Genomic DNA, 20525 nt, shown 5'->3' on the forward strand with positions numbered 1-20525 from the left:
TACCTTTTCTCCCTTGGTTTGAGACTGGGACCTGAAATTTGGGGATTTTTAACTTATAGGAAACGCTAAAAATTTGGGGAAACAAGATGCCGGCACACCTCTAGAACCAACGCTAATTCATAGAGATTTGGTGACCTCTAGCGACAAGATGGAGTTTGCGTGATTTTCGACCGGCCTCTGCTCCTCCTGCTCTCTTCCCTTTCCCTTTTCTTCCTCTATTTGTCATTTCGCTCTATCTCCCTTTTATTAAGCTCCCCCGTATGTCTACCCAGCAACATGGATTAGCCTGATTGAAGGCGGGAAGAACCCCCGGTATTGAAGCACCCCGCGTTGAAAGGAGGACTTTGTAGCAAGAACCTTATATTGACTTTTTATATTGACTTTTTGGAAACATATATACATAAGGGATTGGTAACTTTGATTAGTAACATCAAAGAAAGGAAGTGGATATAAGGAAAACGGATAAAGCGGGAGATATAAAGGAAGGTATTAGAAACAACTACGGTGGGAAAGATACTATCTGGGATTGGGGGAGATATAAATTTATAAGATGTCACATACTGGGAAGAAAGGAACGAATGGTGGGACTCCTGGGGATAGGAGGGGCTCTAAACAAGAGGTAGACTTTAAGTCAGATATTTTGAAGATGCTTGCAGAGATCAAACAGAGCCAAACCAATTTAGAACACAAACTAGAGCAGGTGGATAATAGGATTGGGAAAATGGACAAAAAAATGGATGAAACTGTTAACGAACTTAAGGGTCAAATAAAAGAAATATTTAGGAGAACGCAGCTCACGGAGGAAGGATTAAAGAAGACAAGGTTGGAATTAAAAGATATCAAAAGGGATAAGGAAAGGATTAAAGCAGAAGTGATGGACTTAAATAAGGCACAGGAAGAGATGAAGGATATTATAGCGATGAATGAACTGAGGCAGAGGGAGATTAATCTGAGGTTTAGAGCTGTGCCAGAGACACAAAATGAAAACATTAAAGAGAAATTGATAATGGAGCTAGCGGAATGGCTGGGTTTACCAGCTGAGGAAATGGCCAATAACATACAGAATGCATTTAGAATGCGCGTTAACACAACAAGAGTAAGGAAACTTACAGGCGACTGCCTGATTACATTTAAGGATAAAGAAATGAGAAATAGGATTCTTCAAAGGACTAGAGAAAAGAGGTTGAATATAGATGGGAACTATATAATTATCTTTAAAGATATCCCAATCAGATTACTTAAACGAAGAGACTCTTATAAATCTTTGGCGCAGGCATTGAAGAAAAATAAGATCGAATTTAGATGGGAATTCCCGGAAGGGGTATCATTTATGTATAGAGGTAAGAGACATAGGTTATCAAACCAGGAAGAAACCGGGAAGTTTCTGAGGAAATACAAGGAACTGAGAGCGGAAGCGAATGGAACTGTGGGTGCAGAGGGAGGACCACCAGGAGAACCAGGAGTAGGGGAGGAGGAGGAGGGGGGAGGAAGCAGATTGGACGAAGAGGCAGAGGAAGAAGAAGAGGATCCAGGGCATCTATAAAGGAAAGGACAACGTAAAGAAAAGCTAAGTGAAAGTTAAGCACTATGGGATTAAAAATTTGGAATTGGAATATTAATGGGATGAACGATAAAAAAAGGAGAAATAAAATTGAGCAATATCTGAAAAAGAAGAATTTGGACATTATCTGTCTTCAGGAAACGCATGTAGCTAGAAGGCATAGAAAAGTGTTAATTAACAAAAGATTGGGAAATGAATTTGAATCCTCAGATAAGGAAAAGAAAAGAGGGGTGGTATTGTATATTAAAAATAAGATGGAAGCCAAAACAGTATTCAAAACACTAAGGAGTGCACTTGGCAACCCCCGAGGTCATAAACAAGCAATACACATGATAAGAAGGATGGCCAGGAAGACAGCAATCATTATCACCTTCAGGTGAGATCTGTTTCCTGGCCCTAAGATTAACATCCTAAGATTAACATATCAGAAAAGCTACATCAAAGAAACTGCCCACTGTCTTTGATGACCCAGGATGCCTGCCTGGCGAAGCAACTGGCAGTGTACGTGACTGGTCAAGAAAGAGAAATGGAACAGGGATGCAGAGGTGTGGATTGATCAAAAATCATATTGATCAAAAATCATATCAAAATATTTTAAACCCAGTCAACACAATGCTTTCATTGCTGACACAGATGGCTTACTCTATATTTGTTATAATTCCTCATAGCAATCCCACCTGATCACTACACTGGTCTCAAACAGACACTCTCTGCCGACACCTTCACCTTACCACAGCCAGCTGCTTGAGAAACGCTGAGTTGCTTCCAGTCTCTGGGTTCTTTTCCACAATCTGTCTCTGCCCACTCAGGACTGGGCCCATAACCTGTTAAAGGGTTTTTTTCTCCTCTGGTGGCAGATGACAGAAACTACGACACCACGAGACTATTACAAAACAACAAACAACAAAGCTTGTGGGTGTTTTCTCTCTGCAGGCAAAGTTCAAACTGCAACTTTTCCTCCTTTTGTAGTCATGACCAGTTGTACCCAATCTGCCCAGAGCTCAAGGAAACAGTTCTTAAAGGTACAAACATCTTTACTGTTTCTTTGCAGAATGACTCCCAACAACCCGCTTCTGGCGACTAAGTAGTTGGCATCCCTCTCCAGACTTGTGCTCAGAGCAGGACTGTTGGAGCAACGGTGTGACCATGCCTCCACTCAAACTTAAGTACTCTCCCCTGATTGGATGCCTGCAAGCAACCTGTGAGTTCTCCTACATGGACGTTGCTGCTGTGCCTGCCTCTTCAAGCCCCTCTGGTGCTGGAGGACAGCAGAGAAGAGGACAGAGGAGATTCTACCGCTCTCCTCCCCCAACATGGTCTCATCCTCTGCTCCTGGCACATCCTGCTCTTCCTCCAGCCCTGGCTCTTTCCCCACATCCTGCACCTTCTGCCCGTCTTTGACGGCTCAGACTGTATCCATTCTTGCAGCTCCTGCCTTGCAGGAGGCAGAAACTCTCACAAATCCCTTCCCTCTCCCCCTGGATCTGACTCTGGCCCCACGGCCTCCGCCACACATTCCTTGGACCCTTGCTAGTCCCTGTTCACTGCATTGCTTTGCTTCAATTTTTCTTAAAGCCAATGCTCTTTAGGCATGCCAACTGCAAAGATGCAAAACAGAAACAAATGAAGACAATGAGAAATCAAAAGAAATACAGCAAAAAGGCACAGCCATGCCATTTGCTTTTGTTGTTTTTAAAAAATGTTTTTATTGGTTTTTCCATGTATACATCCGCTAACAGTATTTCTCTAACAATTTTCCATATTTCCCCCCTCCTCCCCTGGACTTCCCTTATATTCCCATTTTGTTTTATTTCCATATTCCTCATCCTGCGTGTTGTTTCCCAAAATTTCCCCAATACATATAGTCTTACTTTTTGTTATATACAATTGTGTGTGTTTATTCAAACCCTGCCAGTGAGTCCAATTCTTTATGTTGCCTCTTCATATATGTTGTAAATGGTTCCCATTCTCTTTAAAAATCTTTGTTATCCTTTTCATGTAATTTATCTGTTAATTTTGCCAGTTCTGCATATTCCATAAGTTTCCCTTGCCATTGTTCTTTTGTTAGTATTTCTTCTGTCTTCCAAGCTTCTGCTAATATACATAAATAATTTCCAGTTTTCTTTCTTTATAAATAATTTCCAGTTTTCTTTCTTTAAATATTGATCTAGAATTCCTAGGAGGAATGCTTCTGGTTTCTTAACAAAAGTCTTTTTAAACATTTTTTTTCAATTCATTATATATCATTTCCCAATAATTTCTAAACCTTTTGCATTCCCACCACATATGATAAAATGTACCATCTTTTTCTTTACATTTCCAACAAGTGTTAGATCCCTTTTTATACATTTTTGCCACTTTCTCTGGCATAATATACCATTTATACATCATTTTCATATAATTCTCTTTCAATAAAATACAATCTGTAAATTTTAAATTCACCTTCCACATCTTTTCCCAATCTTCAAGTTGTATGTTGTTGTTGTTTAGTTGTTTAGTCGTGTCCGACTCTTCGTGACCCCATGGACCAGAGCACGCCAAGCACTTCTGTCTTCCACTGCCTCCCGCAGTTTGGTCAAATTCATGCTGGTAGCTTCAAGAACACTATCCAACCATATCGTCCTCTGTCATCCCCTTCTCCTTGTGCCCTCCATCTTTCCCAACATCAGGGTCTTTTCCATGGAGTCTTCTCTTCTCATGAGGTGGCCAAAGTATTGGAGCCTCAGCTTCACAATCTGTCCTTCCAGTGAGCACTCAGGGCTGATTTCCTTAAGAATGGATAGGTTTGATCTTCTTGCAGTCCATGGGACTCTCAAGAGTCTCCTCCAGCACCAGAATTCAAAAGCATGAATTCTTTGGCGATCAAGTTGTATATTGTGACCTAAATCCTGACCCCACTTTATTTGTGCTGACTTTAACATTTTGTCCAGCGTTTCCCCATATAACAGGAGATTATACATTTTTTTGAGTAATTTCGTATCACTCTCAATTATCTCTTTTTGAAAGTTTGACACTGTGTAGCTGAAACCTTTCTTATTGTCTTCCTTAAACTGTTCGTTTAATTGTCTATGATGTAACCAACTTGGTAAAAAAATCTTTAGTTCCTCATATTCTTTCAGCTTTAACCCTTTTCCTGCCTGTCCTGTGGAACGCCCTCCCAGCAGATGTCAAGGCAGTAAACAACTATTTTACTTTTAAAAGACACCTGAAGGCGGCTCTGGGATGCCTCCCATAGTTTGGCATGAAGGGTGACACCCCTGTAGAGGTGTGCACTGCATTATTATATGCAAATTCAGCCAAACTTAATTTCTCTGCCCAGTCATTTTGCTGATGACTCACATAACATCTCAAATATTGCTGCAAGATAGCATTAACCCTTTCTGATTGCCCATTCAACTGGGGATGTCTAGCTGAGGTGAAGTTTACTTGCACCTCCAGCAGCTCCATTAACTATCTCCAGAAGCGTGAAGTAAACTGACTTCCTCGATTCGTAATTAGCCTAGAGGCCATCCCATGCAACCTGAATACGTTGTCTATAAACAGTTTGGCTGTTTCCTGTGCAGAAGGCATCTTGGTGCAGGGTATGAAATGCGCCATTTTCGTCAGCATGTCCACTACCACTAGAATCACTGTTTTCCTCTGAGATACCGGCATGTCTGTGATAAAATCCATAGATACTGCCTCCCACGGTTTTTTAGGTGTGGGCAAAGGCTGGAGCAACCCTGCAGGTACTGCCCTTTCCCCTTTTGCCCTTTGGCAAACTGCACAACCCCTGACATACTCTGCTACTTCCTCCTTAATTTTGGGCCACCAGAATTCCTTGGTAATCAAGTACATAGTCTTATTACGCCCAAAATGCCCCGCTGTCAGATTGTCATGATGTTGCCTGAGAATTCTTGCTCTCACATCCCCATCTGGCACATACAGCGCCCCCTTGTGATAAAGCAAACCCCCTCTTTCTTCAAAATCCCCCTCTCTGCCTTCTTTTTGTCTTACTTCTGACAGTTTCCTTTGTGCATATTCATCCCTTTCTGTGAGTGCTTGCAGGCAGCTCCTGCTCCCTTACTATGGTGGCTGCACGTTGCCATTGCTCAGGTTCAAACACATACCTCTCAGTTGGAGCCTGTTGCTCTTCCATATATTCTGGCTTCCTCGCATTCTGCACTCCTGGCACATATCCTATATTGAAGTGGAATCCTGAAAAGAACTCCGACCATCTTAACTGTCTCTGATTAAGAAGTCTAGCCGTCCTCCAGTACTCCAGGTTTTTTTGATCTGTATATACCTGCACCTGTTGCTGGGCCCCTGCTAAGAAATGCTTCCAAATTTTAATAGCATCATAAATAGCCAAAAGCTCTTTGTCCCAAATCATGTAATTCTGCTCAGAGCGGCTCAGCTTCCTGGAATGAAAGGCACATGGCCACCAGTTTCCTTCCCTATCCTGCTGCAGCAACACTGCCCCTATGGCCCTGTCTGATGCATCTGTCTCAACCCTCATGGGTTTTTGTGCCTCTACATGTATCAGGTACTCTTCTGAGGCAAACACTTTCAAGTTTTCAAAGGCCGCCTGTGCCTCAGACGTCCAACAGAAAGCCTTCCTTGCTCTCAAGCAATCGGTTATAGGGGCAGTGATGTGTGCGTAATTGGGTATAAAATTTCTATAGTAATTACTGAAGCCTATGAACCTCTGAACATCTTTCTTGGTTTTGGGCTGCTTCCACTCCAGCACACTTTTCACCTTCCCTCTTTCCATGTGTACACTTTCTGCTGAGAGGCGGTAGCCCAAAAATTCCACTTTTTGTACATGGAACTGGCATTTCTCTAACTTGGCATACAGCTTATGCCTTTTTAACCTCTCCAATACCTCTTTTACGTGCTTCACATGCTCCTCTTCCGTTTCTGAGTAGATCAGCACATCATCCAAATAACACACACAATTTTTGTACAGCAGTGACCTGGGAAGACAGTTGAATTTGCTGATGGGTCACAGAGACATTTAACCACTGTTGGAAATGTGTTTGTTTCTTTTTTGCAGGCGGAGTTGGAGGTCTACATTGTGCCTGGAATGAAGCATTGTCTTTTATCTGTATCTTGTCTCTTACAGGAGGGGTACAAGGTTTACTTTGAAAATAATGTCTGTTCTATTTCCAGGGGTGGGAGGCAACTGGTCAGTGTTGCATGTCAGAACAACCTCTTTGTTTTGGAGACACCTCTGGAGGGTGAGGGGGACGCTGAGGAAGCACAGGCAAAGTGTGCAAACGTTCCACTTCATGATTCATGTGCTCATTTGTGGCACAAGAGAATGTCACATGGCTGTTGGGGAGGTATCCAGAAGTTGTGCCAGTGCACTGTAGGTTGCAGGATAAAAGCATGTGACCGATCCCTAGATTGTAGAGCATGCAAAAGGGCAAAGGCAAAAGGGTGCAGTTATCCCAGATTGGAAAGGGTAACCACAAAGCCTTTTGAGCTTGTGCACACAGACCTTTGGGGTCCCATGCCAGAGAGCCTGGGCGGGGCCAGATTTGCCCTGACGCTGACAGATGATTTTACCCAGAATGCCTGGGTGTTCTCGCTGAAACACAAAAAAGAAGCAGCGCAACTGATCAAAGATTGGGTTGCGGCAGTGGAACTACAGTTTTCCACCAAGGTGCAGGGGTTCCAGAGTGACCGAGGCGCAGAGGTCACTGGGTCTGCTCTGCAGAGTTTCTTCCGCCAGAAGGGAATACGTCACAGATTGACGGTTGCCACCTCTCCTCAGGGGATTGGTGCGGCAGAGCGCAGGAGCAAGGCACTAGCTCAAGCAGCTGACGCTTTGCTGTTTGACTCTGGTTTGCCTCCGAGTTTTGGGGGGGAGGCGGTGAAGACGGCCAATTTCACGATGAACAGGTCCTACAATTCAGTGGTAGGTGACACCCCGTTTTTCTTGCTTCACGGAAAGAAGCCGCAGGTGCATTTCTTCCGTGTCTTTGGTTGTGAAGCGTGGGTGCTTGTGCCAAAGGGTCAATGAAAGAAAGGTGACCCGAGGTCCCAGAAAATGATCTTTTGTGGGTATGAGCCTGGGACAAAGGGGTGGAGGTTTGTATATCCAGATGGTGATCAGTCCAGGATTCTAGTCAGCAGAAATGCTGAGTTCTGTGAACAGAATGGTTGGTCAAGGATCCATGCGAATCCTGACGTTTTCTCAGAATGTCTGTCTGATTCTGAGGAGGAGGGAGAGGCAGAAGCTGAACCTGTTGATGAGGACCAGGTCGCTGACCAGGGTCAAGAACAGGATTGGGCATCTCCACAGGTTGTTAAAAGAGAGCCCAAGAGTGAGCCTTCGTCTCCCGTTAGCAAAGTTCAGAAGGCCCGAAGACGCACTAAGTCAGAGGGGGAGCCTTCTGGTAGCAGTGAAACACTTGCTGGCCCCAGTGGGTCAGAGGGAGCACCTGAGACAGTGCTCAGACGTTCTGCACGCTCGACGAAGGGGGTACCACCTGAGAGGTTTCAGGTCACCAGCGCATGGGTTGGTTTCGCACAGTGCGAACCTGAGAGTTTCGAGAAGGTTCAACAGTTGCCTGAGACAGATGCCAGGAAGGGGCAAGAGGCAATGGGAAAGGAGTTGAACTCAAAGAGGTCTGTAGATGTGTCCTCACAGTTTCCCTCAGGATGCGAGACGAGAGGGGGTGTGAGGAGAATCAGAACTTACAGGGTTAAACAGTTCTGAGTGACGTCTCACATTCTGAGGCGTGGCTATATTCACATAGGGGAGTGTTTCTCTGTGTGTCTTTTTTCTTTCGCTTTTACCGAGAAGCGGAAAGAATGCCGGCAAATTCACCGGGTTGATTTATGTTGTTATTGCACTCATTAAAGGCTTTTGAAGATAAGAGAAAAGCCCGCATCGCAGTCTGATTTATTCCCACACAAAGCAACAGCTTTCCCGCTGTGCAAGCTCTGCTACGAGTGCTAAGGAAGCTGGAAGAGGTTTTTACCAGCATGGACAGCAACAGTGTCACAGCTCAGAAGGGTGCCGGACGCCATTTTGCCAGAGTTGACACTATAAGCCGTCCGCTTTGCACAATCTCTGCATAGCTGTCTATGCAAATTCCACAACTCAAAGTACCTGAGGATCTTGCAAATTCCCTCCTTCCCACTTCTCTGGGGAGCTTTTTAGTGGCAAGAGCACCACTCTGTGTGTGTCTGCTATCACCACCACCACCACCACCACTAAATATGAGGCTGTCAGACAATGGTTGACGTCTGAACTCTCTATTGGGCTGCTGCCCACTCTCTCCAACAAGCACAACAGAATCGTCTTGTGTAAGATCAACAACTATAGGTTCTGAAGTTTCGCAAGTGAGGTCAACTACTTCCACATCAATCCTTCTATCATTAAGGCTGTGTGGCAGGGAGGAGGAGGCGGAGGAGGAGGAGGAGGAGGGGATACAGGGTTCAGAAGCAGTTCCCACCATCATCTTGTCCAGAGTATGAGGAGGTCTTGCGGAGGTGTTGCGACTGCCCCTCTTGCTGTTACTGTGCTGGGTTGCATTACATTCTGTACTTGTTGAACTCATGATGCACAGGGATGGGAGAGGCACAGGCTGCAGAGTACTTGCTTCCCCCCTTATCTCTGTGTGCTGCTCCCTGCTTAGTCGCCAAGCAATTCTGTAATGTGATAATGATGATCATGAATGCTCTCTCTAAAGCAAATTTATGCAACTGGTGACGCTTTGGAGCACTGTGACTTTTTAAGAGTTGTCTCTTTTATAGCAGGTACTCCGAAGCTGGAGCAAGTTCAACATCTTGAGGAGTTAGGGCAGGCTTCCTCAACCTCGGCCCTCCAGATGTTTTTGGCCTACAACTCCCATGATCCCTACCTAACAGGACCAGTGGTCAGGGATGATGGGAATTGTAGTCTCAAAACATCTGAAGGGCCGAAGTTGAGGAAGCCTGAGTTAGGGTGTCTTTCATGTTACTCTACAGAACTGCATTAAAGTGGGAAGAAACATGATTAGGCTAAGAAGCAGGCACACAAATATTAATTTTCTATCTTTCAGCCAAGAGATTAGCTAAAACAATTAGGATTATTACGAGGTGGAGCATCTTTCCCTACCTTGACAGTCCTCTTTATACAAGAGTCTGATAAGGAGAAGGGAAGAACTCATGATGAATGTCTCTTCTTCAAGAAGAACCAGGGCACATAGCCAAGCTGAGGACGATGGGAAATCTTAAATGAAATTCATTGGAGTTGCCTCTACTAGAGCACACCTCCTATGGCTGCTCTTGCAAGAGGTATTTTCCAGGTATGACATATTCAATGTGTACACCCAACAGGGTGGATAAAAATCAATGATTTAAAAAAGAATAATTAAAAAATCTTTTTTATTTAAATTGGATTTTTAAAATAAAATGCTTTTGGAGGAAAGATCTTTCTAAAGATAGTTTTCTATTTAAGTTACATTACAGTCCAAAGGCTATTCATCAGGAAAGAAGTATTTGTTTTAAGTCTTTCATGTGTGAAACTTGCTCCGACCATAATGCTGTGAGAATGGAGATGAAATTAACACCAATTGGCTCCTTTAGATGGAGGATGAATGACACCTTGTTTAGAGACGAAGAGGTGACTAAGAAGGCCCAAAAAATTTTGAGAGACTATTTTGAGATAAATATGAGTACCACAGTGGAAAAAAGAGTAATCTGGGACGCAAGTAAAGCGGTTATGAGAGGGTTTCTGATTCAACAGAATGCAATAAAGAAGAGAACTCAAAATGAGAAAAAAGATAAAATTTTGGAGAAAATAAAAGAAGGTGAGAAGAAATTAAGAGCGAAACCAAAGTCGCAAGAGATTCTGAGAGAAATAAAGCTATATCAAGTATGAAAATGATAAATCAGGAAACAGAATGGAAAATTAAACAGATGAGACAAAAGACATTCGAATCGGCTAATAAATGTGGGAAACTGCTAGCCTGGCAGATGAAAAAAAGACAAAAATTAAATACTATTACAAATTTGGAAGTGGAAGGAAAGAACATACAGAATCCACAGGAGATTAGAAAGTGTTTCCAGAGATATTTTAAACAACTTTATACACAAGGGCCACAGAAAGAGACTGATATAGACCAATTTTTAAGAACTAATGGATTACAAAAAATTTCTCAAGAAAATAAGTTAATGTTGAATTATAAAATAACAGAACAGGAGGTGGAAGGTGCCATCCAGAATATGCAGTTGGGCAAATCTCCAGGGCTGGACGGTTTAACCTCAAAATACTATAGATCTTTGAAAGATTGGATAATTCAACCACTAAAGGAGGTTTGCAACGAAATTTTGGAGGGGGAAAAGGTGCCAGAGTCGTGGAAGGAAGCTTATATTACACTTATACTGAAAACTGAGTCTGAAAAAACACAACTTAAGAACTACTGCCCCATATCCCTGCTTAACGCGGATTACAAAATTTTTGCAGATATATTGGCTAAAAGATTGAAAAAAGTATTAGTGGAGGAGATACATAAAGATCAAGCTGGCTTTCTCCCTGGTAGACACTTGTGTGACAATACGAGAAACATAATTAACATTTTGGAGAAGTTGCAAGTGAATATTAATACTAAATCAGTTTTGATATTTGCAGATGCGGAGAAAGCTTTTGATAATATTTCTTGGAGCTTTATGAAGAAAAATCTTCAGGGGATGGGGGTTGGTCAAGGTTTTGAAAATGGTATAGGTGCAATTTATTCAGAACAAAAGGCCAAATTGCTAGTTAATAACGTGGTGACAGAAGAATTTAAGATGGAGAAAGGGACACGACAAGGCTGCCCAATTTCCCCATTGCTTTTTATTTTGGTCCTGGAGGTTTTGCTAAATATGATTAGAAGGGACCATCTGATCAAAGGTATTCAGGTCGGAGCCAAACAGTACAAACTTAAAGCTTTTGCAGATGACCTGGTTTTGACGTTACAGGAGCCAGAATCCAGTACTAAAAGTGTATTGGAATTGATTCAGGAATTTGGTCAAGTGGCAGGATTTAAGTTGAACAAGTTAAAAACTAAGGTTCTTGAGAAAAATTTAACACCGATGGAGAAAGAGAGGTTTCAGAAGGAGACAGGTTTAACACTGGTAAAGAAAGTAAAATACCTGGGGGTTAATATGACTGCTAAGAATGTGAATTTGTTTAAAGATAACTATGAGAAATGTTGGTCAGAAGTGAAAAAGGACCTTGAAATATGGTCAAACTTGAAGCTTTCCTTGTTTGGTCAAATTGCTGTTATAAAGAGGAATGTATTGCCAAGAATGTTGTTTTTGTTTCAATCATTGCAAATTTTGGACAAAATGGATTGTTTCAAGAAGTGGCAGAGAGACATTTCTAGATTTGTCTGGCAGGGCAAGAAGCCCAGAATAAAATTTAAGATACTAACTGATGCAAAGGATAGAGGTGGATTTGCCCTGCCAGACCTTAAACTCTATTATGAATCAGCAGCATTTTGCTGGCTGAAAGAATGGCTGCTTCTTGAGAACACAGACATTTTGGATCTAGAAGCCTTTAATAATGTTTTTGGGTGGCATGCATATTTGTGGTATGACAAGGTTAAAGCACATAAAGCATTTAAAAACCATATTGTCAGAAGAGCATTGTTTAATGTCTGGACAAGATATAAAGACTTACTTGAAAATAAAACCCCAAGGTGGCTATCACCTATGGAAGCAAAGGCTCTGAAAAAACTCAATATGGAGGCCAATTGGCCAAAATATTGGGTGATTTTGGAACAGGAGGGTGATAAACTGAAATTGCAGAGTTTTGAGAAACTAAAAGATAAAGTGCGAGATTGGCTTCATTATTATCAAATAAGGGAGGCCTACAATTTGGACAAAAAAAATGGCTTCCAGGTGGAAAAATCAAAATTGGAAACAGAACTGTTAGAACCCAAAACTAAGATATTATCAAGAATGTATAACTTGCTGTTGAAATGGAATACTCAGGATGAAACGGTGAAATCTACTATGATTAAATGGGTACAAGATGTTGGACATAACATTATGTTTGCTGACTGGGAACAGTTGTGGACCACAGGTATGAAAGTTACGGCATGTAATGCCTTACGAGAGAATATTATGAAAATGATATACAGGTGGTACATGACACCAGTCAAGCTTGCAAAAATATATCATTTGCCCAATAATAAGTGCTGGAAATGTAAAGAAAATGAAGGTACATTCTTTCACCTTTGGTGGACGTGCCCAAGGATTAAGGCTTTCTGGGAGATGATCTATAATGAATTGAAAAAGGTATTTAAGTATACCTTTCAGAAGAAACCAGAGGCCTTTCTCCTGGGCATGGTCGGCCAATTGGTGCCAAAGAAGGACAGAACTTTTTTTATGTATGCAACAACAGCAGCAAGAATACTCATCACAAAGTATTGGAAGACACAAGATCTACCCACCCTGGAAGAATGGCAGATGAAAGTAATGGACTATACGGAATTGGCGGAAATGACTGGCAGAATCCGAGACCAGGGAGAAGAGTTGGTGGAAGAAGATTGGAAGAATTTTAAAGACTATTTACAGAAACACTGTAAAATTAATGAATGTTAAAATGATGTCGGAATGAAACGAAGCGGTTTTAGTAATAAGGTTAAATAGGAATATGTAAAAATGGATTGATATTAGATGAAAATATAATGTTATAATATGTGAAGATAAAGAACTAAGATAAAACGGAGAGTAAGACTCCGAGGTGGCTCTCACCGGTGGAGGCCAAGGCACGTAAGAGACTTAACATGGAAGCCTACTGGCCTAAATATTGGGAAATAATTGAAAAAATTGGAGACAATTGGAGGTTGCTGAGCTTGGAAAAATTGAAAAACAAGGTGCGAGATTGGTTGCACTATGCTCAAATCCAGGAGGTTTTTAAAGTGGATAAAAAGGTTGGATTCCAGGTGGAAAAATCGAAACTAGAGACAGAATTGTTAGAGCCAAAAAATAAACTACTTTCGAGAATGTATAACTTGCTGCTTAAATGGAATACACAGGACGAGACAGTCAAATCCGCCATGATAAAATGGGCACAGGACTTGGGGCACAACATTATGTTTGAAGACTGGGAAAGGTTATGGAACACCGGAATGAAATTTACGGCATGTAGTGCCTTGAAGGAAAATATTATGAAAATGATATACCGGTGGTACATGACCCCAGTCAAGCTTGCTAAGATATATCACCTGTCTGACAATAAATGTTGGAAATGTAAAGAGGCGGAAGGGACATTCTTCCATCTCTGGTGGACTTGCCCGAAAGTGAAGGCCTTTTGGGAGATGATTCATAATGAACTAAAAAAGGTACTTAGATTTACCTTACCTAAGAAACCGGAGGCCTTTCTTCTGGGCATTGTAGACCAGAGAGTACTTAAGAAAGATAGATTTTTTTTTATGTATGCTACCACAGCAGCAAGGGTCCTGATTGCTAAGCATTGGAAGACACAAGATTTACCCACGCTGGAGGAATGGCAGACGCAGTTGATGGACTATATGGAACTGGCCGAAATGACTGGCAGAATCCGAGACTTGGGAGAAGAAACAATCGAGGAGGACTGGGAAAAATTTAAAGACTATTTGAAAAAACATTACAAGTTGTATGAATGTTAAAAAATGCACTTTTTAGAAATTCTTGCTTCAGCATCGGTAAATTAATGAAATGGAAATTAAGGTACAAGAAGTCAGAGGTGGAATAATGAAATAACTTTATTATGTTTAAGCTAAAACATATAAGATTTGGGTTACAACAGTTTTGAAATTAGGCAACATGATAAAATGAAAGATACAATAAGCTTTGAAATAAGTTAACAAATTGCTGATGTTTTGTATTACAGAGAATGCAGGGTTTGGAGGATGCGGGGAAGTCTAATAGATGTGCTGGAAAAAAGGATTATGGAAATTTGTAATTTCTCTACTGTATTTTCTATTTCTGTCTCTATCTCTTTTTTCTGTATTTCATAAACTTAATAAAAATATTATTAAAAAAAAATAAAGAACTAAGATAAAACGAAGAGGGTAAGGATTTGCTGAACTAACTATTTGAACTGGAATACAAAAAAGGGAGGTGTGAGGAAGTCGTGAAAATAAGTAAATGAATTGTAAGATATAGAAAGAGGGACTTATTTTTAACTGTTTTTATTTTTTCTGTAATTTGTATTTTTTGTTTTTTGTTTTTATCATTTTTGTAACCTTTTTTATTGAAATCTTAATAAATATTATTTTTTTAAAAAAACCCAACAGATGAGGAGGAGGAGGTGGAGACTGAACCTGCTGCTGAGGAAGAGAGTTCAGAGCAGGAGCAGCCTAAAACCTCTCCAAAGGCTGTCAAGACAGAGCCAAAGAGTGAACCGTCCTCACCCACAGGTCCAGCTGTAAGGTTCAAAAGACGCAGCAGGTCAGAGGGGGAGCTCTCTGACACTGGGGATGGTCTAGCTGGCCCTAGTGGGTCAGAGGGGGTACCGGAGCTCACGCTGAGGACATCAACCTGAACCATGAAGGGTAAACTGCCTGACAGGTTTGAGGCCACAAGTTTGTGGGTTGGGGTGGCTCAGTGTGAACCTGAAAGTTTTGAGGATGTTCAGACACTGCCTCAGGAAGAAGCCAGCAAATGGCAAGAGGCAATGCAGAAGCAGATGAGCTCAATGGAGTCTCTAGGTGTGTTCTCTCTCACAGCGTTGCTGGCTGGCAAACAGGCTGTGAGCAGCAGGTGGGTTTATCGCCTTAAACCCATGGAATCTGGAGAACTGCTGTACAAGGCTAGGCTAGTAGCCAGAGGGTTCACGCAGCGGAAGGGGCTGCATTACACCGAGGTGTATGCTCCTACTTCCAGAAGTGAAACTCTGCACATGCTCTTGGCCATTGCTGCACAAAGAGGTTGGAAGGTGCATCACTTTGATGTGGATGTAGCCTACTTGAACTCAGACCTCCAGGAGGAGTTGTACATGCTTCCTCCTCCAGGGTTTGAGGGCAAGAGACAAGGCACTGTTTGGCGATTGCATAAATCGATCTGTGGGTTGAGGCAATCGGCCAGAAATTGGAACATGTGTCTGAATTAAGCCTTAGAGAAGCTAGGTTTCAAGAGAAGTCTTGCTGATAGCTGCCTGTACCTTAAAGGGTCAGGTGAGTCACAGGAGTTGATTTTAATCTTTGTTGAGGATATAGTCCATGTCTCAAAGACACTTGCACAGGTGGAGAAGTTTGCCAAAGAGGTTGGTAAACAGTTCAAGCTCAAGAACCTGTGTGCAGTAAGGATATACCTAGGTGTAGAGATTTTTAGAGCTAAAGATGGAAGTTTCTTGCTCAGTCAGAAAGGAAAGATTGAGCAGTTGCTTAAGAAGTTCAGGATGTCTGAATGTGCAGGGGTCAGGACATGCATGGAGACCAGCTACGTGAAAGACAGTCAGCAAGTAAAACATGCTGTGTTCGAAAATGCTGAGCTCTTTCAGTCAGCTCTAGGTAGTCTGTTGTATCTGTCCCAGTGGAGCAGACCTGACATAGCGTTTGCTACCAGTCTGCTCAGCCGGGAAGCTACAAACCAAAGCGTACAAGCCTGGAATGGTATCAAACAGGTTCTGCATTACCTGCAAGATACCAAAGACTTTTGCCTCAAGCTGTCAGCCAAGGGCGACGTCAAATTGACGTGCTGTGTAGACAGCAATTGGGCAAATCTGGCGGACAGGAAGTCCGTGTCTGGTATGGTGGTGACGTTCGGGGACTCTTTGGTTGGGTGGAAGTCCCAAAAGCAAAGTCTCATAGCGCTCTCCTCTACTGAGGCTGAGTTCAGTGCGCTGTCTGAGATTTGCAGGGAATTGGAAATCTATGTGTGCTTGGTTCAGGAGATCTAGGAAGAGGGTTGTTTGTCCGTCACTGTTTGGGAAGAAAATCAACCCTGTCTGAAGTTGGCAGAGTTTGGGCAGTTTAAGGCCAGGACCAAACACCTAGACATCCGTTTCCAGAATGTGTGCCAGAGTGTTCGGTCGGGATTAGTACACCTGAAATACTGTCCCAGTGCCAAGAACCTCACTGATGGTTTCAAAAAACCGCTGACCTTCCAGTGTCATGGAGAGTTCTGTGAAGGTCTGTGTTTGGGGTAAGCAGTGTTGCTTGTTTCCCCAGGTACAGGGCAAGAGGGGGTGTGAAATATGGTGGTTATAGGGCTAACCTCTATGTGTCCTGCATCTGGGGAGGAGCTGAGTTCTTTGTGAGTTACTTTCACTTCTCACCGGAGAAGAGTAAGAGATGCACACTATGGCTCCGGTCTCTGACGAGATTGTTTGTTTTATCTGTCTGTGTAAATAAAGCTGTTTAGATTAGGAACAAACAGCGTTTGGACTCTCTCTTCACTCACACATCAAGCACACGCTGCCGCTCTGCTGCTGGCCAGGATTTCTGGTGCAGCGGAAACGTGCCGGACCTGGGCAGTTATTCAACAAAATCCCCTGCCCACCTCCCACCCACCCCTGCTGCCAGTAGGGGCAAGAAAATTAACGCAGAGAAAGTAAGGTTTATAGGCAGCAAAATACAAATTCTCAAACAAAAGTCAGCATCTTAGTAAACTGCCACCTGCTTCCAAAGCCAGTCGCTACTAAGATGGGAACGAGCCCACCTCACAAGGCTGTTAGGAAGATTTCATGGGCAGGGGAGCTTTCTCCAAGGAAGTGTCTGAACCGCCCTGAAGTGCTTTGTAAAATGCAACCAAATTATGACTACGTTCAGTTTGGATAACCAGAGCAGTCTTCTCTCCCCGCCACACACCACGTGGAGTGAATCCCTGATGAAGAAAGACTGCAGCACTTGGGAGTTAGACAAACAAGAGACGACAGGATAGATTTTTTTTTAATTCTGGATGGCATTGAGAAAGCGGGTAGGGAAAAGTTCTTCTCATGCTCTCAAAGAATCATAGAATTGCAGGGTTGGAAGGGGTCTCGAGGGTCATCTAGTCCAACCCCCTGTGGAGAGGAGCTTCCTGGTGGGATTTGAACCCTGGTCTCTCCCAGGTCTCAGTCTGCCAGTCTAACCACTACACCAAACTATCTCTGTGTCCAGTAATGTCTATGGGTCTGCTCTGAGTAAGATTAGGTCGGCCCCCACGTTCAGCCTCCCAGCTCTCTAACCGCAACACCACACTGCCTTCCCTTTGCACGCTCATGAGCTGTCTTTTGCTCCTTGCTGCCTATGCCCTCAGAAAACGAATCCCTGCACCTTGCTTTCAGAGGAAGCCGCTGCTGCCATCTGTGCCTGGCGTGCACGGGTGGCTCACACCTTTTGCGCGCTCGCTCTTGTATCATGTCCTGCTGCATGCTCAGAAGGCAAGCGCCTCTTCCCTGCCTTGCACACTTCCCATGAGAAAACACACAGCCCTTCCAGCCTGTGGGAACCACACTTTCTCCCTGGCTGCAGGTCTCATCTCTCGCCCACTGCACGCAACTTCACATTCACACACGCACAGGCATACACGTGTCTGCCACCCATTTGGCGCGCACCTTGCCTCCTTGCCGTGCTGGCAGTTTGGGAAAACTCTGCCTCTCTCAAGCAACAGGTATAATAATAACACTTTCCTGGCAATTTTCCTGCAAGAAAGCTCCCTCTCCTTGTTGGCGCTGAGGACAGAGCGCAACAGGCACACACAACATTCCACCCCCTTAATGGAGGCGTTCAGAGCAATCCCCTAAATGTCTACTCAGAAGTAAGTGCATTGAGTCAGATCGGGCCAACTAGTCCCAGGTAAGTGCGTACACACTTACTTTGGAGTAAGCGACAGCAGGCGATGCAGCCTCCGTGCCCTTCTCGGGAGTCCGCCATGAGCCCCACGGCGGGAAGCTCTGCTGCTCACAAGGAGGCCAGGTCCCTGCCAGGCGCATGCGCGAGCGACCAGCTCCTGCTCTCCCATCTGTGCAATAATTTCAAGGAGTTTCCCCAAAGAAATCTGGAAGCAGATTTTAAGGGCTGCGATTCCCAAATTTGATTCCCATCCTTGGGAATCATTTGTGTGCCATAGCTTTTTAAGAGGTTCCATATACCCATTGATAACCTACATGAAGCAATAGAGAGTATAATTTAGAATCTAATCCTTCCCCCCTCTCTATCCATTGCAATTTTCAAATTTGGTTAAGGGTGACTGTTTTTCTACACACCCCTCACCCTCTCCAGTTGCACATCCAGACTCAGGCATGCTCATGGGTGAGCTGTGTGATAAGCCGGTGGAGATAGGGTTTTTGTGTATGTGTGTGTGGGGGGGGTACTCTGTACATGCTGAGAAGCACCCTCTACACATATTCCAAGGCATGTGGATGAAAGCAGGCAGTGCCAAGAAGGCGTGTCTGTGTGTTTGTGTGGGCACTAGGGGTATAACTTGTTGACTTTTCTTTTCTTCCCCAATAACAATTCCCTGTATCATAAAGGGGTGCACTTTTGCTTAGAAACACTGGAAAAGGGACTAAGTATTCTCAGTTATGGAAAAAGGTCACCCCAAAATGAAAAGTTGGAAACATCATATATGTAACGTTACTACTCACAACTATTAGCACTTTTTAAAACTTCATGGAACAGTTTATAACTTTTACAGCTGCCTGGAACTTCCTCAAACTGTGGAGAATGTTCAAGAAGAATCCAAATATTGGTCTATAGGGAAAGATTGGTGGGCAAACAACTAAACTTCTTAATTTTTAATATTTCTTTCTGTGGCAATATACAATTGTGGTTGGAGAAACCCAGCTGGGTGGGCAGGGTCTAAATATAAGCATAATCATAATCATTTACAATGTCACACAAGATCCTCAATTTATTCTCTCTTTTTTAAAAAAATATTTTTTATTAAATTTCAAACATAATAATTGTCATACATTCCACATAATTTCTTCTCTTATACAATCATTTTGGACTTCCATCAGCACCTCTGATGATCTTCCATTTTTATAATTTATTCTGCATTTCTTAAATTCTTATTGCCTTAATTATCCTAACTAACATCATCCTTTTCATTCAATAAAGCAATAACTCCAATTATTTACCTTACAAAACTTCTTGTAAACCTACAAATGTAATCTGGTCATCACAACTACTTTTCAAATAGTCCATAAATTTACGTCAATCTTCTGTGAATCTCTGGTCCCGTCAGTTTTGAATTCTTCCCGTTAGTTTATCTAGTTCTGCATAGTCCATCAGTTTCATCCTCCAGTCTTCTTTCGTCGGTAATTCTTCTTGCTTCCAATTTTGTGCCAATAATATTCTTGCTGCCGTCATTGCATACAGAAACAACTTACAGTCACTTCTAGTTATATCATCTCCAACAATGCCTAGTAAAAATGCTTCTGGTTTTTTAATAAACGTATATTTCAACATTTTTTTCATCTCATTATATATCATTTCCCAGTTTTTCACCTTTTTACATTCCCACCACATGTGATAAAAAGTTCCTTCTTTTTCTTTACATTTCCAACATTTACTGCTTACCTTATACATTTTAGCCAATTTAACAGGTGTAATATACTGTAGCCTTATTGGAGTTCACTGACTGGGTCTGTGTTGCTCCTGGACAGGAGGAAGGAAGTCAAATGACACTTAGGGTTGGTTCAGAGAAAGAGTTCTTTATTTCTGCTCTCCGGAACAGCAGAAAGGCACTTGCGTGGTCAGTCTACAGCAAGTCCAAAGAAATGAGAAATTTCATGCAGTATATATATCCTCCAGGCACCCTCTCCCCCTTCCCCAGGAATCCAACCACATCAGCCTATACACGCAGGTTGACATCACATATGTTTCTGCTCCGATATTCTTAACCATAAAAGGGTATTCCTTCCTGTACTTCTGACCATAAAAGGGTATTCCTGTTCCTACTCTTATCTTGAAGCAAGAGGTCACCAACTCCAAGAACACACTCTGGCGCTGTTCCTGTACTACGTCTGTGCGTCAGGATGTAAGATAAGACCTAGACATGTCATCCCTACTCCACTGGAACAGCCAAG

General features: G+C 42.7%; 1 protein-coding gene and 1 long non-coding RNA gene across 2 annotated transcripts in view; one reads left to right on the plus strand and one right to left on the minus strand.

The window, feature by feature from the left end:
* Positions 1–20525, plus strand: part of LOC309333271 — a 364852-nt gene that overhangs the window by 133415 nt on the left and 210912 nt on the right. The window contains exon 2 of the long non-coding RNA XR_014152434.1: positions 1871–2106. This is a non-coding gene — a long non-coding RNA (uncharacterized lncRNA). The remainder of the gene's footprint in view (positions 1–1870; positions 2107–20525) is intronic.
* On the minus strand, positions 8560–9145 carry LOC309333180 (E3 ubiquitin-protein ligase RNF4-like; the record flags this gene model as incomplete). The annotated part of the gene is made up of 1 exon (XM_081846580.1): positions 8560–9145. Exon 1 carries the CDS (start codon positions 9112–9114, stop codon positions 8560–8562), a length of 555 nt encoding a protein of 184 aa, XP_081702706.1. The 5' UTR covers positions 9115–9145.

The sequence above is a fragment of the Podarcis erhardii genome (assembly GCF_964252035.2).
Source record: "Podarcis erhardii genome assembly, chromosome: W".
Classification (NCBI taxonomy): Eukaryota; Metazoa; Chordata; class Lepidosauria; order Squamata; family Lacertidae; genus Podarcis; species Podarcis erhardii.